Source organism: Seriola lalandi, unplaced genomic scaffold, assembly GCF_002814215.2.
Source record: "Seriola lalandi dorsalis isolate HSWRI2012SDOR001 ecotype SW California unplaced genomic scaffold, Sedor1 jcf7180002054563, whole genome shotgun sequence".
In the NCBI taxonomy this organism is placed as follows: domain Eukaryota; kingdom Metazoa; phylum Chordata; class Actinopteri; order Carangiformes; family Carangidae; genus Seriola; species Seriola lalandi.
The window spans coordinates 412,601-434,043 of NW_019525116.1; the positions used below are offsets into that span (position 1 = coordinate 412,601).

Here is a 21,443-nt window from a genome sequence, read left to right on the forward strand (position 1 = left end):
GGTTGAGCGTGCTACCTTGATGACTTCCTCAATGTCCTTCAGACTCCGCTCTATTAGACTGAACTCTGTTCTTGAAAGTGCTGGGCTGACGAGAGCTTTGTTGGGTTTCAGTTCCTGTTCCCTCATTCGGAGATTCATGACAAACATTTGGTAAAACGAAAGGCAAAAAAAAGGTTGTTACCCAAGTATCCAAGTATGGAATACAATCTTTGCTGTATAACACATAAATCTTGGTCTAAAAAAGATAATGTTTATTTTGTTAGCCAAGAATTTAGACTCTCCATTGCAGGAAGATCTTTTATACCCTTAGCAGACAACCATTTGTCTGAAAATTGTACTTATTTTATTTTATTTTATTTTGATGTACCGGTATTCATCAGCAGCAACTGTGCATTTAAAGTGAATACGCTTTTATTCTGAAAACATCCTTTCCGCCGGCCAGAGCAAAGACAATACTTCCGGTCTGTGTGAGAAAGGCGGAATCGGCGGCCCTACAGAGGGAACAAAGGACGATTGACTGAGTACGTTTACGCTGTTTCCAGCACAATTACTTGAAATGTAACATTTTTTGCCATTTCTTAACTTCGGTGTAAAAATACTTAAAATATATTTCTGTTGCCTTTTAGTGATTTAGCAAGTAATGGTTATTACCTCCATGTGCAGAGCTAGCGGGAGCTGGTATTGTCCCTTACTTTAGCTTCAACAGCGAGGTTTATTCAATCATCCTGCAAGCGTTGCACACTTCAGAAATGGCAGTCGGTCCGTACAAACGCGTATTTTGTGTGTACACGGGTTCAGAATTATTCATAATTAACTAATTAAAAAGAAGCTCCAATATTATGGGGCAAATGGTCTCTTTGTGTTAGCAGGTTTGGCTAGTAGGCCAGGCCGGGTATGCTAGCTTTTAAGGCCCAGTCAGCCGTTGTTGTTGTTATTAATGGTTACCAGCGGTAGTCAGTCATTTTCCGGTTTCTTGTTGCTGCTGTGCCTAACAAGCAACTAAACTGTAATAGCTGAGTGATTGCAGTTGAATTAATGTGGGTGATTTCTTTGTCTTATCCAGGTTAACCAATATAAAAATGGCCTGTTCCCCATAACCCAATCTGAAGCCACGATGTCAAGTAAGTAAAAATACATTTTACTATTGGTGACGAAAATCCACTTAATGGTGGTGGTTGTGTTCCTATTGATATTACAGAGAAAACATATTTCATGGTTTTGATAATAACGACCAATCAATAGTAACAGGTTTTCTTTGCTTTCATTCATTACCGTTGGCCTTTTTTTTTTCTTCGTTCAGAGACTCGATCACCAAATCAAACGTTAACATTTTGTTTAAGTTGTTAATATTTTTAGATGTAATAATAATCCTATCATTCTTGGGCTACTGGAGGGACATTGGCGGATATCAGTCCAATTTACATGTCTGTCTGTTCTTGCCACATCATTTTTTTTCAAGAGGTTGGGATAATAGGAACAACAAGATAGTGAACTGATCAGATTTAAAAATTCATATTGTGTGTAAAAATGGCCTTCCTGGTCAAATTTAGGTAGATTCTATCTGCTTGGATTTAAAGGTTTGGTTCAGCTAGATGTCTCCAGGACCACATTTTACCCTGTTGACGCAGTTTTAAAAATACTCAACATTCATACAGCTGTTTGTTCAGCAATACATTTGAGGTAGAAACTAAAGAAACTGATCTCCCTCCAGTTACACAATAAGTTTAATAGCCCATAGGAAGATGCAGTGCCTGTGAACATCATCTGTGATGTGAAAACATCTCATTTATATACTCACGATATCTCACACCATATGTGATATTTTTCATAATAATGAGAAAAGTGTTTTTTCCCAGTGATACATTTTGTACTAGAAAAATTAGGTCAGACTCAGGGGCTCATTGACTGATGAGTTGTGTTACTGATGTTTAGGTGGCAGACCCAGTGTAGAGGGATTTTATGAGGCAAAAACTATCCATAAAATATATAAACCATACACAGTAGGTTGATGTAATAACTGACTAACATTACTTTTTTTCTTTCTCGAACAGAACGACCATCCTACGCCCCTCCCCCTCCCCCCGCCCCAACAACAGTAAGTGGACAACTCTGGGTTCCTGTCTTATTTACTATGTAGTAGCCAGGGGCTGCGCTAGGTCACTGTTAGTACACGTTAGTACACTCTTTGGTTCCTATTTTATCTTTCTTTCATGCTGTCTTACTCCCTCTTTATCCACTTTTTATATTTCTTTCATTTAATTTCTTCTGTATGAAGACACAGAAGTTGGCACAAATCTTGTTCAGCCTCCCCATCATCGCTCTCACTCCTGCTTTCTCCTGTCATACCACCACTTATTGAAGGTCTTGCACAGATGGGGTCAGTTTGCCTCGTGTGCTTTTACGAAGCATTGTTGCTACTGGGGAACAAGTTCCTTTGAAATCTGTTTTTAAGAACTTAAAACTTTTAATGTTAGTAGACTTGCGTACAGTGAAGGAATCAACATGCTTGTTTTGTTGCTTTTCATTTCCTTACATTCAGCAGCAGGGCACAACATGTGTAAGGTTGAGGTGCAATTGTACAGTCAACAAATACAAGCAACTTGTGCTTTAGAGGGGATAATTTGAGCTTGTTGCAAGGTCTTGGTTCACATGTTGTGCACACACTCTGAATGCCAGCCTGCCGAACAGTTGACGTCATGGAAAACAAACAAACAAGCAAAAACATATATTTTCATATTTCCCCTCCCTTTTCACTTATTTATGTTTATCCCTCTTCCTCTTGTTTGTGAGCCATTTCTCATTCGTGTTTTGTCTCATTTGTCTTCCATCAGCAAATGCCTTCCACCCCTGGGTTTGTGGGCTACAACCCTTACAGCCATCTGGCCTACAACAACCTCCGGCTGGGAGGGAGCTCCGGAGGCTCCAGCAGGGTAATGAATTGATGGAGGGAGGGTATGGGGTTTAGGGGAAGTAAGCAAATGTCATGGACTAAATACACAGGTATGAGGAAAAGGTGGAAAGACAGCAGCATTAAAATTAAGCTCATGAGGTCGGGCTCATACAGAGGCTGTTGGGATGATGAAGATGACCAAAAATGATAGAACATGTATATATATTTGTAACGATGGTCTCAGGCTATTTTAAAAACTTTTATATGGAAACGAAGAAGAATAGTTTTGCGAAAACCAAAGATATTGGGAAAAGATGTTAAGGATTTGAACAGTGGGAACTTAATGAGACGTGAATTTGTAATCCAGGTGGACAGTGGTGACAGCAACAAAGGGGATATAACCTTCATTTGGCTGCATTCATTTGGGTTTTAGACGAGTTGTTCTGTTCAGTTTTATAATAGAAGCTCATTTGCAACCTCCACAGTTTCTTTTTTATAAAGGGCTATCATCATTCCCCCAGTCATTCACTGAAATGCACCACAGTTCCCGGGCTCGGTGCATGATGCTAACAGTATCAACAACAACAATATCAACATTGACTGCTGTATATTAATTTATTATTTACTACTTCAAGTGGCTAAAATCTAGAGCACCTTTATTCTCTCAGCCCCTTGACCCCCAAAACTTGTGTGTTAGACCTTAATCCTTATAGCCATGTAGAAACCCAGTTTCTCCACCATACTTAATGACATCATGTCAAATGTTATGAAAGATGAAATTGCGCTCGCTATGTCCCTGCTTCTTTTTGAACTCAGACTTTCAACACCTAATCGTGTCGGGTAATGACTGAAACTCAGACACGAGTGACTGTTGCAGAGATTTGTTTGTCAAACGACCACAAGAGGCTGGTTTGTGAGCTTTGCTACTAGTGCTAACACTGCAGACTTTCTGTATACTGTGATGCTGGGTAAAGATATCACTTTAATAGAAATCTGAACCATGCCACAATTTCTTCATCTTATGCGGATGTTTAACTCCTCACGGTCGCTCATCTTTACATTTTCAACAACATATTTGTGTGTGGGGTTTTGTTTTTGTTAATAATTCTCAGTTATTGTCAAGATCATTTTTATCGCCCAGCTCTGTTTCAAAACATGCAAGTGTTGGCTGCTAAAATTAATTTATATCTATTCATGCATGTAAATGGTTTGACATTCATCAGTTATGTTTTTATCCAGTTTTTTGAACACATTACATGTTATGAATTGTTATGTTTTCGTGTACACCATGATCAGACCATAATCAGTGGATGTTTTATGACACTTTATTTGCTTTTCCCTCCTCTCTGAACCTCTGTCCTTCATTTGTTTATTTCCCCATCACCTACATCCCTTCTATATCCCCATTTATTCATTTCTCCCCCTCTTTGCCCTCCCTTTTTTGTCTTTCTCTCTTTTTCTCTCCCCCTCCTACAGAACTCCTCAGGCATCACTGTCCCAAAGCCTCCCAAGCCTCCAGACAAGCCACTGATGCCTTACATGCGGTACAGCCGGAAGGTAAGCAGGAAGGTAAGACACCCATCCACGGTGTCTGCTTTTACTGCTTGTCCTCCCATCCCCTGAAAAGGTGCAGCGGTTTGAGGGTGGGAGACAGCCAAGCCATGACGCCTCACCACCACCTCAACCATCTAGTGGAGACTTTCCACTCTGTTATCCCGTTGGCTTACAGTAGTCTCCAGTGTTTGTCAAGCGCTAAAAAGAAATAACAAGCATGTGCAAGCATGATCCGCTCCTGCCTCTTTATTTCCCTCCTTGTTTGGCCCTGTCTTCACCGCTTCTCTAGTTTTACGGCTGTAATTCTGCTTAAAGACAAAATCTACTATAAAGATTCATGTTGCCATAAAACCAGTGATTCTGTCTTTAGAAATATTTCATTCTATTTCATCCTGCCTTTTTGCAACACTTGACGCTTCACCTTTTTGCCAGTTAATAAATCTGTCCGCTAGATGCATCATTTAGGAGCCCTTTTTCTTATGCACTTTTCCTCCTTTTATTTCCTTCACTGCCTTCTAGTAGTATTATTTACAATTAACTGCACTTGACCTGTTCTGATCATATCTTTTGTTTGTGTGTGTGCGTGTGGGGGAAACGCTTCTGCTTGTGTACGTGTTTGCGTCTTGTGTTTGCGTGCACCTGCAAGGTATGGGACCAAGTGAAGGCGTCCAACCCAGACCTGAAGCTGTGGGAGATTGGGAAGATTATCGGAGGCATGTGGAGGGACCTGACCGATGAAGAGAAACAGGACTACCTGAATGAGTACGAGGCTGAGAAGGTGAGTGGACAGACGGATGCAGGTCTGCACAGTGCTCCCTCTGTACTGAACTCTCCATCAATCAGGCCTAATTAAAGCCACTTATTAAAAGCCATATAACAGCCTGCTTGCAGTTTGCCAAACAGCATTTAAAGGAGACTGAGAACACGAGGAAAATTATTCTCTGCTGTGATGAGACAAAAATTTAACCTTTTGGAGAACTCCATCTTAATTTTTTTTCTCTGGTCTCTCTCCCCCTCTCAGATTGAGTATAATGACTCTTTGAAGGCCTACCACAATTCCCCAGCCTACCTGGCTTACATCAATGCCAAGAACAGGGCTGAGGCTGCAATGGAGGAGGAGAGCAGGCAGAGGCAGAGTCGTATGGACAAAGGCGAGCCATACATGAGCATCCAGCCCGCTGAAGACCCTGATGGCAAGTATTGCTTATGGATGTTTGAAAACCAATAACTTACACATACAGAGTATGTGTAAGTTACCTGTTAACTTATTCCCTCATGGTGGTCATTTAAGTCTCCTCTTTATCTTCTGCACAGACTATGACGATGGGTTTTCAGTGAAGCACACAGCAGCCGCTCGCTTCCAGAGGAACCACCGGCTCATCAGCGACATCCTCAGTGAGATTGTGGTGCCTGACGTCCGCTCCGTGGTCACCACAGCCCGCATGCAGGTCCTCAAGAGGCAGGTCCAGTCTCTTATGGTGCACCAGGTAGGATGGCAGAACTAACCCTAACCCTTTGCCATGCCCGGAGAATATGTGGGCTGAAAGGAGCTCGGTGGCCTCTCCTGCTTCACCCTGTGTCTCTGGTTGATTTTCAGAGGAAGCTGGAGGCAGAACTTCTGCAGATCGAAGATCGTCACCAAGACAAGAAGAGACGCTTCCTGGAGACCACTGACTCATTCAACACTGAACTCAAGCGGGTACATCAGAACTCTTTCACATAGACAGCTGAGTGTGTAGTGAGGAGGTGGTTTCAGATTGTTCAACATCCTTTCGAATAACGTTCGACAGACTGATTTTATTTAATTACCTGAACAAAATATGAACTTGATCACAAAGAAAGAAGAGTATTATCACTCCTGATTTGTAAAAGACAAAAGTAGCATTGTCTTTTACAAATCACAATTTTAGAAAATGAGTCATAACACCTCATTTTATTTACATATATTTGTAAACCTGCAAGTTGTTTTTGCTACTTTGTCATTAGATTGGGACTCTTGTAAATTGAGAATTGAGTTGTGTTTTGAATCCAGTGTTTGGTGTGTCTCCAGCTGTGCAGTCAGAAGGTGGAGGTGGACATGGAGAAGCTTGCAGCAGAGATGGCTGCTGCTGAAGAGGCAGCCCGGCGCCGGGCAGAGGAGAGGGAGCGCGAGGCCGCCGAGCAGGCGGAGAAAGCTGCGCAGCAGGCTCAACAGCAGCAGCAGCAGCAGCAGCAACAACAACAACAACAGCAGCAGCAGCAGCAACAACAACAACAACAACAGCAGCAACAACAACAACAACAGCAGCAACAACAGCAACAGCAAGAGGCTGCTGGGAACAAAGCTGCAGAGCAGAGCAGTGCTAATGCTAAAAGCACAGCTAACCCCACTTCAGGGACCAAGGAGGAAGACATGCCCCCACCAGTGGCGACAGGTATGTGTTTGTGTTGATTTAATGTTTTATATGTCTTTACCAGTGGTTCTCAAAGTGTGGTCCGGGGACCCCCAGAGGTCCTTAAGGTGGTTCCAGGGGGTCATTAATTTTCACTGTAATCCCATCCATAAGTAACACAATGAGAGAAGGTATGACTGCTTTGGTCATGGGTTTCAAACACTTTGTCTAATATGAAATCACAGTACATTTCATTGATCACATGTCTTAAAAACGACGTAATCATATACTCTGTGTGTACGTCTCATCTGTCCTTAAAGGGAGAAGCACATAGACGTTGCACCCAGTCTGAATGGGTTCATGACAACCTTATCCTTCAAGAGAATTTCAAGTGTTCAAACATTAATTTGGTCCTAAGCAAATCTTTCTGCCTGTACTTTATTACCTCCACAGATAAAGCAGCACCTGCAGAGACCTCTTCAGAACCACATCCTGCTCCACCTCCCGCATCTGATCCTCCCTCTTCTGCCTCTGATAAAGCAACTCCTCCCCCTGAGCCTCCCAGGGAAAGCAGCACTCCAAGCAGCAGCACCCCGAGTGACGACAGCAGCAGCAGCAGCAGCAGCAGCAACAACAACAGCAACAGCAACAGCAACAGCAACAGCATGCCCGCTCCACCCTCAGACAGCACCCCGGGAGTAGCAGCCCCAGAACCCCCAGTGGCTCCGGAAGCTAATTCCAGTGCAGCTAACCCTAACGTCGTGTCTGCAGCACCTCCACCTCCCCCTGCCTCAGAAGAACCAGCTCCTCCTCCACCACCACTACTACCCCCTAGCCAGAGCAGCCAACAGTATGATATGTAATAGTCGGTGTGTTAGGTACACAGTGGTAGCTGTAGAAATCCTCCCTGTGCTGCAGCCCCCCACCTCTGGATGGAGCGGCAGGTGTGGAAGAAGTGGGATTTGTATGGTGGCTTTTAACACACAGTGCTGAATGGCTGAGGGTCTGTTAGTAAGGTCAGCAAATAGTTAACATGTATTTCACACACGAGCTACTGTATGTAGGGTTTTCATCAACTAGCTTCATGCATCTGGACCAAACAAGGGGAAATTAGGATTTTGCTTAAATCTGCGCATGTTTCCTTTAAATTTATTCAGCAAATGTGAGTGGGTTCAGTGAAATGTCACCAAAGAGTACAAGATTTGACCAGACTGAGTTTGTACTCCAGGCATCATACGAGCCGTTCTTCTTTTCTAATTGTGTCACTGAAAGGATTTTTTTTTTTTTTTTCATTTAAAATAACCTCACACAGACTGATGCTAGAGGGATGTTACACTGCAAATGGTTAGCAATAACCCTACTAGCTGCTGGGACATCATTGTACAGGTATCTCACTCAACACCTTACCTATTCTGCTCCTGCTTATTGTCCAAAATCCATCTGTTACCTCAGATACATTTCCAGTTGTCAGGGTCCACATTCACAACGTTGATAGTAATGCTCATTCTGAATAGGGCTGCAACTAACCATTATTTTCATTATGAATTTAATATGGCGGTTATTTTCTCAATCTATAAAATATTTGAATTCAAACTTCCCAGGGTCCACAGCAACATCTTGGTTATCAGGGGACAGTTAAATGTTGCAGAGGTTGGGTGAGCCCAGCATTCATGTTAATCACTGGGCCCTGTGCCATCATAAATCCTCCTGCCTCGTGGAAGGGAACACCATTCTTTCTCCCTGACTGGCCGCACCTTTAAACTGACTTGAAGTGGTAGTTGGGGTTATTTGATGTGGGGTTGTGTGAGGCATTCATCTATAGTCGGTGTGTTGCCTGCAGTAGATTCAGATCGGCGATCTGCCAGGTTTCGAGAAGCAGTCCCCGAGCACAGACGCTGAGCGATGAGCTGCTGCAAAGTAAATGTGTTTCAGCTACTTTAAAAAATGCTCACAGAAAAATCTAATATCAGTTTAATTGTTGCTTTAATTTGAAAGTTTTCATAGCTTTATCTGCTGTCAAACAGCCCTTTACTTTAGAACTACAGTTTGTGAACCATTGAACTATATTACTACGCACAAGTGCAATCTGCAGCTCTGTTTGAGTCATAAACGGCTAAGCATAGGTGCGTATGTGTGTAGGAATACAGTAGTTCAACAGTTGAAAAAAATATTTAGTTTCAAAGGAAAGGGCTCTTTGATGGCAAAATAAAGCAGTGAAAATTTCTCCAAAAAAAGCAACACTTAAACTGATACTAGCTTTTTTTTTGTGGGCAGCTCATCACTCAGCTTCTGTACCGGTGTTTCTGCTGCTTCCCTTAACTCACAGCGCACTGATCTGAATCTAGTGCAGGCAACACACTGACTATAGATAACTGCTTCACACAACCTCGCATCAAATAACTCGAACCATCACTTTAACGTGCTTTTAAGCAAACAGTAAACATTTAGCGGCTTCACACACCTTTTGAAATGTCTTGTTTTCGACCAACAGCCCAAAACCCAAAGATAATCAGTTTACAAATTGTGATGGGGAAAAGCAGAACACTTTCACGTTTTGAGAGGCTGGACATTTTTGCTTGCAGCAAGTTACTGAAATGATTAAATGATTATCAGAATAGCTGCCTATTATTTTTCTCTTGATAGATGAATCACCTTGGCTCTAATTACATCTCCCTGCTGTTGTTAGAAGGGGAGTCATGTCATGTAGCAGTGTGTACATTGTTCTATGGTACAAACTTGTCTGTGATACAAAGTAAAGACACCGGGATGAAGTGACTTTAGGAGTTGTTTGCAGGGAGAAGGCATTGCTGTTTTTTTTGTTTTTTTTCAAATACATGCATAACTTCCACTGTGTAGACTTAATACTGAAATGTTTGAATACTCCTCAGTTCTCATGTATAAACCTTTAAATCAGCCCTTGTACTTTTCTGAAATAAGACCACAGGGGTTTGATTATATATTTCACGTTCAGCGCTGGGCGGATTTTCTGGTGTTGACGGTCAACAATGCATGAAAGGCCCCAACACCCCTCCGCCTTCCCTTTTAAAACCCCTGAATTTTCTACTTCGTCATTTTGTTTGATGTGCAAAACAACTACTGTTAGTTCTACTTTGTGTTTTTAGAGATCTAGTGGAACCTTTTAGACAAATATAATCAAATTCAGCCTTCGTATTAAACCTGTACTCTTTGAAACAGATGCCATTTCTAAGACATTTCAGTTCAACTGGAGACGACACGTCTTGGTCGTCGTGGAAGTGACAAGTTTCCAGGTCTGGGGGAAGCCACGTTTTAATTATTTGTGCACCGATAGTCTGCATGCTATACTAAATACTAACCATCATCCTGTAAGCATTTGAACAATAACTGAAGTTTTAGTGAAAGAGTTGAGGCTGAGCAAAACTGTTGAAATTTAAATATAGGACAAAACTCATAATGTGCGCAAGAAACAGAAAAATTAAGTGATGGGCTCGTTCGTCTCTGAGGTGCCTCTTATAATCTGTGGATGATAAAAATGACCTGCGTTGAGTATAAAAAGTCAATATGGATGTTTGTTCCCTGTATTCATCACATTTATGTAGAAAGAGCTGACACATACTCAATTAGCATTTAATCTGTAACGTTTAATCTGTAAGAGTTTCTCTACAAGTTGAGACCATTTTCTTAAAGACTGCATTGCTCCTTTAGACTGGATATTCCCGTTAACACCACAAGTGTTCAACAACTTCAGCAGAGAAATGCACAGGCTACCCTCATCCAAATGTAACCTCAGTCACTTATGCATTTAAAGGACTATTTTCTTACTTGAATTGGACTGTTTTTAGTAATATGCCTCTGTTTTTTGCATCTTTTTTTTGTACTGTCTAAACTTATCTATCCAAATAAAGGTGATTTCTCAGTCGGTGGCTGTCTTTGACGTTTTTCTGCTACACTGGCAGTTGATAGTAATAATTTTCTTTTTGTAATATTTTCCCATAACTTTGGAATTAAATTTGGAAATCGGATCTTAATTTATCTTGGTTGAACTTTTTTTTTGTTACTGATTATTTGGGGGGTTTTAATGTTTTTTTATTTTTCCAATGTGGTTGTTCACTGTAGTTTCCTGTACAATATACAGTTTACTTTCAAAGGAAAGCTAATAGTACACCATAAACCATAATAATGAAGATACAGATAAACAGTAAATAATAAGATTAAAAAAAACCTGAACTTAGAAAGTGCAGTGAGCTCTATATATTGAGACCCAAGTGTTCAAGATTAAATAATTAAAATGTGAAATAATCATGTTATCAAGAAATTACTATAAACCAATAAACTTAAAAACTCAGCTCAATATTTTTAAACATTAATTCATCCTGCTGTGTTTATGCACTGGATTAATTCATACTGTCTAATGTGGAACACTGTCACCATTAATGTGCACAGTATGTGCAGATGTAGTCTTCCATATTCCTGAGAAAAATAAGTATATACTATACTGCATTTTTATATGATAGCATGTCAGACAATATTATGGATTATTAAACAATTCAGTAAAAAACACATTAAGCATGTGTATAGAAATGCATTTATATGTGAGGTTTACATGCAATGCAGTTTATATTATAAAGTAAAAGTGTAAAATAAAAGTATATATAGTATAAGAATATAATGCAGAATGCAGAAAAAAATCCTTAAAAATCCTGCTTTTTAATTCTATATTTAAAAAAACTTATTTCCTGAATTTATTTCACTGCAGCTAAATTAAGATAAAGTGGAGCTCTGGAGTTAGTCGCTGCTTAGGGACTTGTGGCCACCAGGGGGCTCCAGACTGGAGAACTCAGAAGTTGAGGAAAATATGTATTGCAGAGACAAGGTTGTGATTTCGCTTGTATTTGTTTTACCTCCACAGACCCCACTGTTGCGTGTGGAAAAATTATAATAACTGTAAAAAGTAATGCATCATTTTAAAACATTAAGAATGTTTTTTTGAAAAGGCACCAAAAAGAGCACTGAAGTTAACAACATACATCTGCCTGACAGTAACCAATCTGGTATCACTTCATAATATGGGTACAAAACACATGTTGAACTAATGCACAAGAAATACTTGACTCTGGATGATTGAATTAATTTATTCAGGATGTATCATAAGATAATGATTGATTACCTTATAGCTGATTGATGGTACATCCTGCATTAAACCGTATCCATTATTTAAGCATGTGTTTTGAACCCTTATTATAAAGCGTATGTAGTTTGTACTCACTATATTTACTTGCAGCCCATAATCTTCAGCAGAATCCATTTGTCTACTAAACTAAACTAAACTAACTCATTTTCTTGACAGTATCTAATCTCTTCAGTATAAAGACCAACTCATTTTGAGTTGTGGAGTTACTTTATATTTATTGAAGTCTACTGCTGGCTACTTCCTGTATAGCCTTGATGAATGAATGAACTGAGCCTCGGTTCAGTGTCAATTCGAATTGACGCGCATGTATGAGCGTCACTGACGCCCGTGACTGTGGGAGGAGACGCTCACTGGAGCGCAACAGATAAACACACGGACAGTGTTGATGTCGGTGCGGGTAACCTGTCCACCATGAGCCACCGGTACTGTGCGCTCAGCTGCCTCCGCGTCGCGCTAGTCCAGCTGCCCCTGCTGCTGCTTCTCACGCATGGTCCGGGGCGCGTCGCGGAGCTGGCGGTGGCGGCGGAATACTCCTCCAAAACCGACTTGGACTACGAGTTCGGGGACTACAGGGGCAAGTGGTGTATCGACGACCACGGTTTCGTCTACGGCATCGGAGAGGTTTATTACCCGAGCCCCACGGCGTGTCCGTGCACGTGCACCGTGGACGGTCCCGTGTGCGTCCGACCCAAGTGTCCCCGCATCCACCCCCGGTGCACGCGGATCAGATATAAGGCATGCTGTCCAGTGTGCGAGGCTGTGGCCAGGGTCTGTGTCTACGGGGGCAAAGTTTATCGGCTTCTAGAGGAATTCAGGGTGAGAAAGATCCAGTCACCCACCGTCACCCCACACCACCCCCTCCCACTGAAAGGTTCACAAAGCTTCAGGTGCAGAGCTGCAGCTGCTCAGTGATCGTGCGTCATTTCAGATTTACGCACATCACCCATCCGTATGTGATTTCCTTGTACTGATTTAACCCTCTGTAGTTACTTAACATTACGTTATTTCTCATTTATTTTGGTTGCATGACATAATATTTTGCACATGTAAACTTTCAGGTGTCTGTTGACACTAAATGTGATTTTCTACTGCATCCATATAGAGTTATCATTATGTTCATAAAGACTATAGTTATTTGGATATTATCCTTGCTGTATGTACCCTGTTGCCTTTAGGTACCCATCAAATCCAGTGCACACAGCAGAACACACACGGTGCTGGACTGGTGTGTGTCAGTTAGTTTGTGGTTTTGTGTTTTCTTTTATGAAGAAATAGGTTGAGAATATGAAAAATAACTGAAAAAGCAGAAACCTTAAAACTACAGAAGCTCTATGAGACAGGGTACAGGACTAGGTGTTAGGATAAAACATCTGTCTGCATAATCCATCCTATAAGTATTCCCCTGCTTGGAAGTTCTCATGATTTCTTGTCTTACAACTCTCACACCAGTTTTAACCAGGGCTGCGGGAAGATGTTTTAAGTTGGGGTTGCTGTAGTGGGAGGGGCATTTTACCCCAACCTATACAATATGACCCATACAAATACAACATAGGCCTACAACAATACTACTGCAACACAGACCAAAAAAGGAGCAGCGGTAACAACAACAGCAGCCAGGTCTATAGACACACTCTTACTGAGCAAATGCTATTGCACAATACTGCCATAACATTGCAATGTCCAAAAGTCTATTGCACAAGCCACACAAGAACATATTCAAATGTGCACATTTTTTCAACAAAGGTGTATCAGTGTGATGTTAAAAGTAATTGACAACGGAAAAAAACAAATAATTTACCTTGAGCTGCGGGCCAGGTGCTCCAGTAGTTGTAATAATCCATATGTGGCCTTCCGCTAACGTGTTATGGAAATGAGGTCCCTCATAAGGGCATGGATGTCCAATGAGTTCAAACTGTCAGTGTGGACATGCATCAAGGAGAGGTGAGTTTGTCTCTTCTGGGTCTTGGTAGTGCGGAGTCATGTTTTCAGGCCATGCAAGGTGGGGCACCAAATCAAGCGGTTTTTCCTCTGCTACATTTTCACGCAAGCAAAACACACTCCGGCCACTTCCATTTAGCAAACCAAGTTGGTGTAAATGCACGGCTGAAAGTTGTTGTGTCGGGAAATTGAAGTTGGGTGGCTGGAAAGGCTCCTCAAATGCCGCCAAATCAGTCCTAGCTTGACACCTGTTAGCAACAGGCTCCTCGCTGATAGTCCGGCAGGTGTCTTCCTCTCAAAGGAAAAATTACAACCAAACTAAAACTCTGTAGTGCTGTTAGAGCTGCTCTCCTGGGAAGAATCGACTTCATCTCTCTTTAGCTGGTGGTTTGCCAAAAAAATGCAATACGTTTTTCCTCCGTTTTGATTTTACCCTTTGCTATCAGTGCAACAGCAGCAGGTTGTAAACTTTTTATGTAGTCTATGGTTGTAAACATACAGCTTCTACCATAGAGTTGACATGACCCGTCCTACACTGCCCCCGATTGGCTAATAATCACCAAGTAATTTGATTGGAGAGGCTAATATAGAGTATAACCATAACAACAGTGGGGCTTTTAACTACGTGTATCACTCCGCTTTACAGGTGTTCTATTAACCGTTAATTGGCGTTACATTAACGGTCGTTATTATCTTAGATTGTAACAAACTTTGCAAAGATTGATATATTTCCAGAAATAACATTTGAATTAAATTATGCGTGGTCATCAGAAGAGGATGAAGGGAAGAAGTCTGGATACTTCAGCGCTCACCTGAGGTAACGTGTAGACGAAGTAGCAAGCTGTGAGCAGGTCAGGTCAATGTGTTGCTAGCAACAGACCAGTCCAGTTGCGGAACTATTTGTGTTGGCGTAGCCACATAAATGATGAACAAATCACAATCTGTTGTTGCTTATTTAACTACTGTGACGCTTGTAGAACTGTTGTTTAAAAGCAATATCACACTAGAGGTGGTGGCGTACTGATTATCATTACGGCTGTGATTATCTTCGGTACTGCGGCCTCGTATCTATGACCGAATCACAGCCGTGCTGATATTCAGTACGTCACTCCCTCTCGCGTAATATTGCTTTTGTCTTTGCTGGTTTGGATTGGTAAGGTTTAGGCATGAGGAGTGAGAATGGTTAGAGACAACGTAAGAAGTCATTAAGAGTAAAACTGGTCATGTCAACGCTATAAAAAAAAAAAAAAAAAGTATGCTCTCGCCACTAGGCGGCCTACTTCCTGCGGCCATGGTTTTGGTTTTAACATAAAAACCTCAATGTTTTATTGTTTTGAGTTCTTTTTACAGCCACTGTTCTGTTACTTGCCCTGCAAATGGTTAATACAGTTTAAAGCACTACAGAGCAAATAAAATGTAGTGTTCAGTCTCACTGCTCACATCAACACACTTCCCAGCCACAGCAGGCAGCTTTTTAAAGGTTCCATATTTTTACACTTTTCCGGCGTCTTATTGTGCTTTGATATCCATATCAAGATATATTTGTGATTTTAAGATCCAAAAACTACCTCCAATGTAGTTTTACATCCTCTCTCTCAAGCTTCTCTATGGAGCTGTAGTAACAACAGGTTGGTGAGCTGATTTTGTTGTTTTGCCTCAGCACCGGTGACAGGCAGGGCCGGAGCCATATTGTTTTCGGGTTGTCCGTCCGTCTGTCCATCCCATTCTTGTGGACATTCACTTGGACTCAAGGATGAACTGATTAGATTTTGGTGGCTAAAGGTCAAAGGTCAAATATAACAATCATGACCTCACAAAACATGATTTTCTGCCTTGTGAACGCAGTATCTCCATTAGGCCTTCAGGGAATCCCTTCAAATTTTGCACAAATGGTTAATATTCTATGTGACTCTGGATAAACAGGTATGTAATCTGAAACTAGTCGGATTGGCGGAGGCATACAACCACAAGGAGGTGATTCTAGTTTTGCTTTGGTGACAAAGATGTTGCTCACATATTGTGTTAAGAACTAATCTGACAATGACAACCCATCCTGGTAAAGAACATGCAGCCTGCTAAATATGAATGAGAGTTTGTGAGTGAGTTATAAGCCAGGTCTATTAGCTGCTTCAGTCTCATTTGTGCTGTTGTGTCATCATGTCAAGAAACAGCAACTATACTGACCTGAGGGCATGTGCTCAGTGGGCGGACAGACATTAACTGTTTTATGTAATGGTGGTGTATTAAAAAAAGTCCATCCAACTAGTCCAATAACACTAGATACAGATGAGCTGCGCTTGTGCATGTGGTGTGCAGGTCTAGTCACATCCTTCCTGTACTACCAGTGACACTGAGCTCACCCATCACTTCCCCCATGGTCTCATTCGTCTACTGTAAATACACTATACTGTCATAATTAACTAGACACATTGACACGTCAAGTAATCTAATGTAAAAGCTTGAAGTCAGTGAAATTCTAATGGTTTGTGTGTTCCAGTTGTCGAGATGTGAGCGATGTCGCTGTGAGGCCAACAGAGAGGTGTACTGCAGCATTTCAGACTGCCCCGCCCCTCACTGCGTCAACCCCACCTACGAACCCAACCACTGCTGCCCGATCTGTAAGACGGGTAAGTCTCAGTCACTGCTTTCTTTCTGTCAGTCAAACACTTTGGTCTGTGACAGGGTATCACTGTCACTAATTTCAGGATGTCCATTATATTTGTTTTTTATGGTCCCTAGAAAACAACTAATAGTTTTTCACCCTTTTTGTGTATGTGTTGTGACTTGTTATACTATATTCATGGAGCCCACTGTACAGCTCTTGTGGAGTCCGACAGCTTCATGGGAACCCACAAATATAAAAGGCTGTTTGAGGGTTAACACTTGGTTTAAGGGTTAGGGTAAGGCATTTAGTTGTTATGGTTAAGTGTTGGGGTAAGGGGCTGGGGAATGCATTATGTCAATGACGGGTCCCCAAGGTTATAGTAAGACAAGGATATGTGTGCTGCTACATATATGTGCTGTCACATCCCATGTGATTTTCCTCTTAATACATACACACACACACACACAAAAACACTTATAAGCTTCTTCCCCCTGTGTGTCATATGCATCATTGTGACAGTGTGTGTGTGTTCACTGTGCAGCTCTCAGAAGCAGCACCGGTTACATCACCTCACACACACACACACACACACACAGCTTACACAGCCACGCCTGTTATGTCATACATGCTTTCAATGCCACTGGAATTAAAATCCTTCTCTAATATTGGAGGGATTTGTGTGTGTGTGTGTTCGTGTGTGTGTGTGTGTGTGTGTGTGTGTTTGTGTGTGTGTGTGTGTGTGTGTTAGACGCTAAAAGCAGGGATAATAATAACTCCTGTATTATATGTTGTTTTTTAAGTCAAGTAAGTAAGTAAGCCAAAGCAGCTAAACAATCAAAAACATTACTTCTTTATGTCGCCTAATGAAATCAGTATAAAGATGCTATTTGCTTCCCAGTCACTTTGCTGATTTCTGGCAGTTGTTGTTAAGTTGTAGTTTCTATTTTAACAGGACAGACAGTGGGACAGATGGTTTGGTTTGTTGCGTCATTGTTCGTTTTTTTTATTATTTTATTTCCCCTGCTCCTAAACAAATTCGCTCATGTCAGCTGTGTTATATTGAACACGGTTGGGTCTGGCAGCAGATTAACAGTACTTCCTGTCCTCCTGCCGCGCCGTTGGTAATTGTTTCACAGGGTGCTGCCAAATAAAGGAACCCCCATCTGTGAACGAGGAATGCAAATAATATCAAAGGCCGGCTGTTTACATTTCATCTTGCATGGCGTTCAGTATGTACAGTCTAAACAACATTTAACTGCTTTACTGAAAATATCATATATGATAAACCCATGATGGAGGGAGCAAACAGACAGAGTGTTCAGAAAGGATTCAGACCCCTTCACCTTTTTTCACATGTTGCAGCCTTATGCCGAAATCATTAAATTAATTTTTTCCAGTTGGAGACTTGTCCCAAAGTCATTCCATCATTATCTTGGCTGTATGTTTCAGGTCATTGTTGTGCTAAAAGGTCAGCCATTGCCCCTGTCTCAGGTCATGTGCACTCGGAAGCAGGTTTTCTTCAAGGACCTCTGTGTTTTTGTCTGTATTTATCCTTCCCTAAGTTCTGACTTGTCTCTGTGCACATGGGAGAAGTTTGCCTTGAATGCTTTCTGCCAGAAAAGTCTTACTGTAACCCCAAACAGTTTTCTCTGCTGCGCCTAACCATAACCCAACCAAAGCCGTAAACTCAACTGCGGAGTGACGCGCTCAGGGAAGCACTATTCTAACGAGAGGGAACAGACTTTGACACACGACAGACTGTACTGTCTTTCCTCAACCTCTAGGTCCCAACTGCTTTGCCGGGAACAGGGTGATCCCGGCAGGGGAGCGTGTGAACATTGACGAGCAAACGGTTTGCTACTGCACCTACCGGGACGGGACGTGGCACACCCACCCCTATGCCACCTGCGAGCAGCGCCCCCAGCCCAGCGAGCCACCTGGTGATCGCACCGACTCCCCCAGGGACGAGGAAAACAAGGGGAGAGGGGGTAGACCGTTTAATCCCAGACTGGATGTGATACCGTGAAGTGGCGTGTTAATTAAATGTGTCGGAGAGCTCTGCAGGTACAAGTAAACTCTATCTGTTAGTATCAGGAGAGGTTAACTGGGCTTCAATATTTCAATATAGCATTACTCAACTTGCACATTTATGTTGAAAACACAACCAGTGAGATTATGTTACCATGGTAACAAACAACGACACCTGCGCTGTGCAGTAGCACCCAATAACAAAACACAGGAAAAACATGGTGAGAGCAATGACAGGGGAAAGAGTTTTTGGAGACTGCAGCCATTTTTTTTTTTTTTTTACAAATCAGATTTTTCTTGTCATTGTTTAACCTCTTCATACTCTCTTGTAACTGTTGAATTCTTCCAAAAGACAAACATTTTCTGCTGTGGTAAACAGAGCTCAGTGGTTGGATGCAGTTCCTCGGTCAGCCATTTTTTTATATAGAAAAAAGTCCTTCAGAATTCATTGTACCACAGTCCGGCTTAAGATAGTCAAGAACTAAACTACTTTGTGCAACGGATGAATTTAGACTCAGTCTATCTGAAGGCTGATTATTTGTTATATCTGAGCCACAGTCAAAGTCTGTCTTTGTGAAACCGGCTCCAGTATAAATACGAACAGACACTGACAGCAGAGATCACAACTAGAAATTTAAGAAAATGACTAGAAGAAAGTATTTGAGTTTTCTGGATATGGATGAATCCAAGTTATCGTCTGCCCTCCTGCACTTGTAGTTTTTTCATGGGAGCTGTATTTTTTTCTGTGATCGCAAAGAAATGATTGTTTAACTTCATTAAAATCACAAACGTTTCAGTTTCTTATAGCACCTGCTGTAGTTGATTACAGGTAGTGGATCAGAGGCTAGCCTGGATGTAACTTCATGACTTCAGCACTATGGCGTGTTGAGACCATGTCAACTACAAATGAAATACATCATTAAGTTTAAAAAAAAAAAAAAAATGAAATCACAAGTATTTACATACATTAATTAAAGTGAATTTCATGCATCAGTGACGTGAGCTGCTCCAGCAAAGACAAACTGGGCATGTAAAGACCAAATGGCTGGTCTCCAGAGACCACAGAGGAGCCACAACACAGTGCAGCCATATCTGGTGGACCGTGGCCTTCAGAGATGCTTCAGTAAAACTGTAAGATACTCTGCAGGGTGGTGGGTGTTGAGGGAAGGAGAGGCATGAAACCACAGCACCCTACAAACCCACATAGATTGACCGCACATTTTACTCTTGGACACCTGGTCGTTTTTATTTATCTTTTTATTTATTTCAATAAATGTCAAACTACTGTCACGGTCTATTTGAGGTCTATGTTTGAGTATTTATTTCAGATCTTTTAAAATTTTGTTTACGTCAATTCAGAGTGACAAGAATTAGCATGAGAATATATAACTCACATTGAAAATTAGAAGTTTGATATAGTACAAAAAAGGACCATTGCTGACAGTAATTGTTTAAATAATCAATAGATAATTGTTAATGTCAAAAACAAAATCTCCTATTCTGCCTTGTGTGTCATATTTTAAATATTTGGACTGTTGGCCCGTCTCACCATGGACTGAGATTTTATAGACTGATGTATTCATCAGTTAATTAAAAACGGGTTAGTTACATGAGATACGATAAGCTACACGAAGAGGAATAAACTGATGGGTCTTTTTCAGCACCTGATGCTGGTGTTCAATCATTTGCTGTGTCAGTTTATACCCTCCTTGACATCACATATAGATGGAGATTGTGGGATGCTCTTTTTTTGTGTTACAGTCCCACTTTCCGACTGTCAATCTGATGAATGTATGGGAGATGGGACGGAGTGACAGAAGGGAAAACAAGTGTTGGGTGCAGGTGGTGTCCTGGCTTCTCTCTGCGGCCCTGCTGCTTTCCATCTGTCAGCAGAGAGGCCAGAGATGTCCAAGTAGACCAGACACACACTCTCAGCTGAGGATGAGTCACAATTTACCTGGAGTAATAGATGCTACATATACATGTAATGTCAGAGTGCATGCCCGTTTGTGTTGCTCACCCTTACTATGTATTGTAAATGTATTGTTATATTCCTGTGGCAAAATTTTATTCTTTTTCTTACCCATGCTCCTGTAGTGTTCCCAGATGAAAATCACCTGTGTATTTTCTGTCCTGTTGTTAGAGTTAATGAGTTTATGTCCTCACCTTCTTCACAGGTTCAAACAGGCCGGTATTCAATGGTACTCAGGTGTATGACACTGTTTCCCAGTGTTATGTTTTACTGTAGTCTGAGCACTTTCCTAAACACCCTCTCTCTCTCCCCAACGTCTTTTCTCATCAGTGAGTAGTTCATAGCTGTGTAAGAACTGTACATAGGCACATAGGTTTCTTAACGCCCTCTTGTGGTAGGTCTGAGGACATGCATTAACAAGGTGCAACTGGAGGAGGAAGTAATTTTATACCTGGGTATAACTAAAGCCCATTTTTATTTTACCTCATCTTTGTTACTTGTTTATTTTTCTATTGTGTATGTTGAGCAATTTTTCTTTGATATTTGTTGTTTATTCTTCCATTATGAATATTGAGATCTATTTTGTTATTTTTGTTACCCTGCTGCTTTAACATAATTTCCCAATTTGGGATCAATAAAAGTACATTGATCCATCTATATTTCAAAATCCTTTGTACAACATAGCATGTTAATTGTAACACAAGAGCCACAGCACATTTACCAAAACATGTCAATATAACTATAGTTCTGCTTAATCTACATTTTTTCCCCAATAAACCTCAAATCAGACGTCCACAACTGTGAAACTTGTGTATAAAGCAACTTTAATGACTACTGAAACATCAACACCTGTATTAAGTGCAAATATTAAAGAGGCACTTTTACTGTGCAAAACCCAACAAGATGATGCTTGC

General features: G+C 41.3%; 2 protein-coding genes across 3 annotated transcripts; both read left to right on the plus strand.

Moving 5' to 3' along the window:
• Positions 1 to 379: 379 nt before the first annotated feature.
• On the plus strand, positions 380 to 10,714 carry LOC111662463 (SWI/SNF-related matrix-associated actin-dependent regulator of chromatin subfamily E member 1-like). 2 transcript variants are annotated; one of them, XM_087176631.1, is made up of 11 exons: positions 380 to 521; positions 1,064 to 1,121; positions 2,052 to 2,095; positions 2,832 to 2,930; positions 4,367 to 4,459; positions 5,091 to 5,222; positions 5,466 to 5,637; positions 5,759 to 5,931; positions 6,042 to 6,143; positions 6,495 to 6,858; positions 7,270 to 10,714. In XM_087176631.1, exons 2-11 carry the CDS (start codon positions 1,115 to 1,117, stop codon positions 7,677 to 7,679), a joined length of 1,596 nt encoding a protein of 531 aa, XP_087032757.1. In that variant the 5' UTR covers positions 380 to 521; positions 1,064 to 1,114; the 3' UTR covers positions 7,680 to 10,714. The 2 variants fall into 2 exon arrangements, with proteins under 2 accessions (XP_087032757.1, XP_087032758.1); XM_087176632.1 differs by having other exon boundaries at positions 4,367 to 4,447.
• A 1,657-nt stretch (positions 10,715 to 12,371) lies between these two features.
• Positions 12,372 to 21,375, plus strand: LOC111662479 (von Willebrand factor C domain-containing protein 2-like). Its single transcript, XM_023416355.2, has 3 exons — positions 12,372 to 12,802; positions 16,422 to 16,551; positions 18,314 to 21,375. Exons 1-3 carry the CDS (start codon positions 12,398 to 12,400, stop codon positions 18,553 to 18,555), a joined length of 777 nt encoding a protein of 258 aa, XP_023272123.1. The 5' UTR covers positions 12,372 to 12,397; the 3' UTR covers positions 18,556 to 21,375.
• Positions 21,376 to 21,443: the final 68 nt, after the last annotated feature.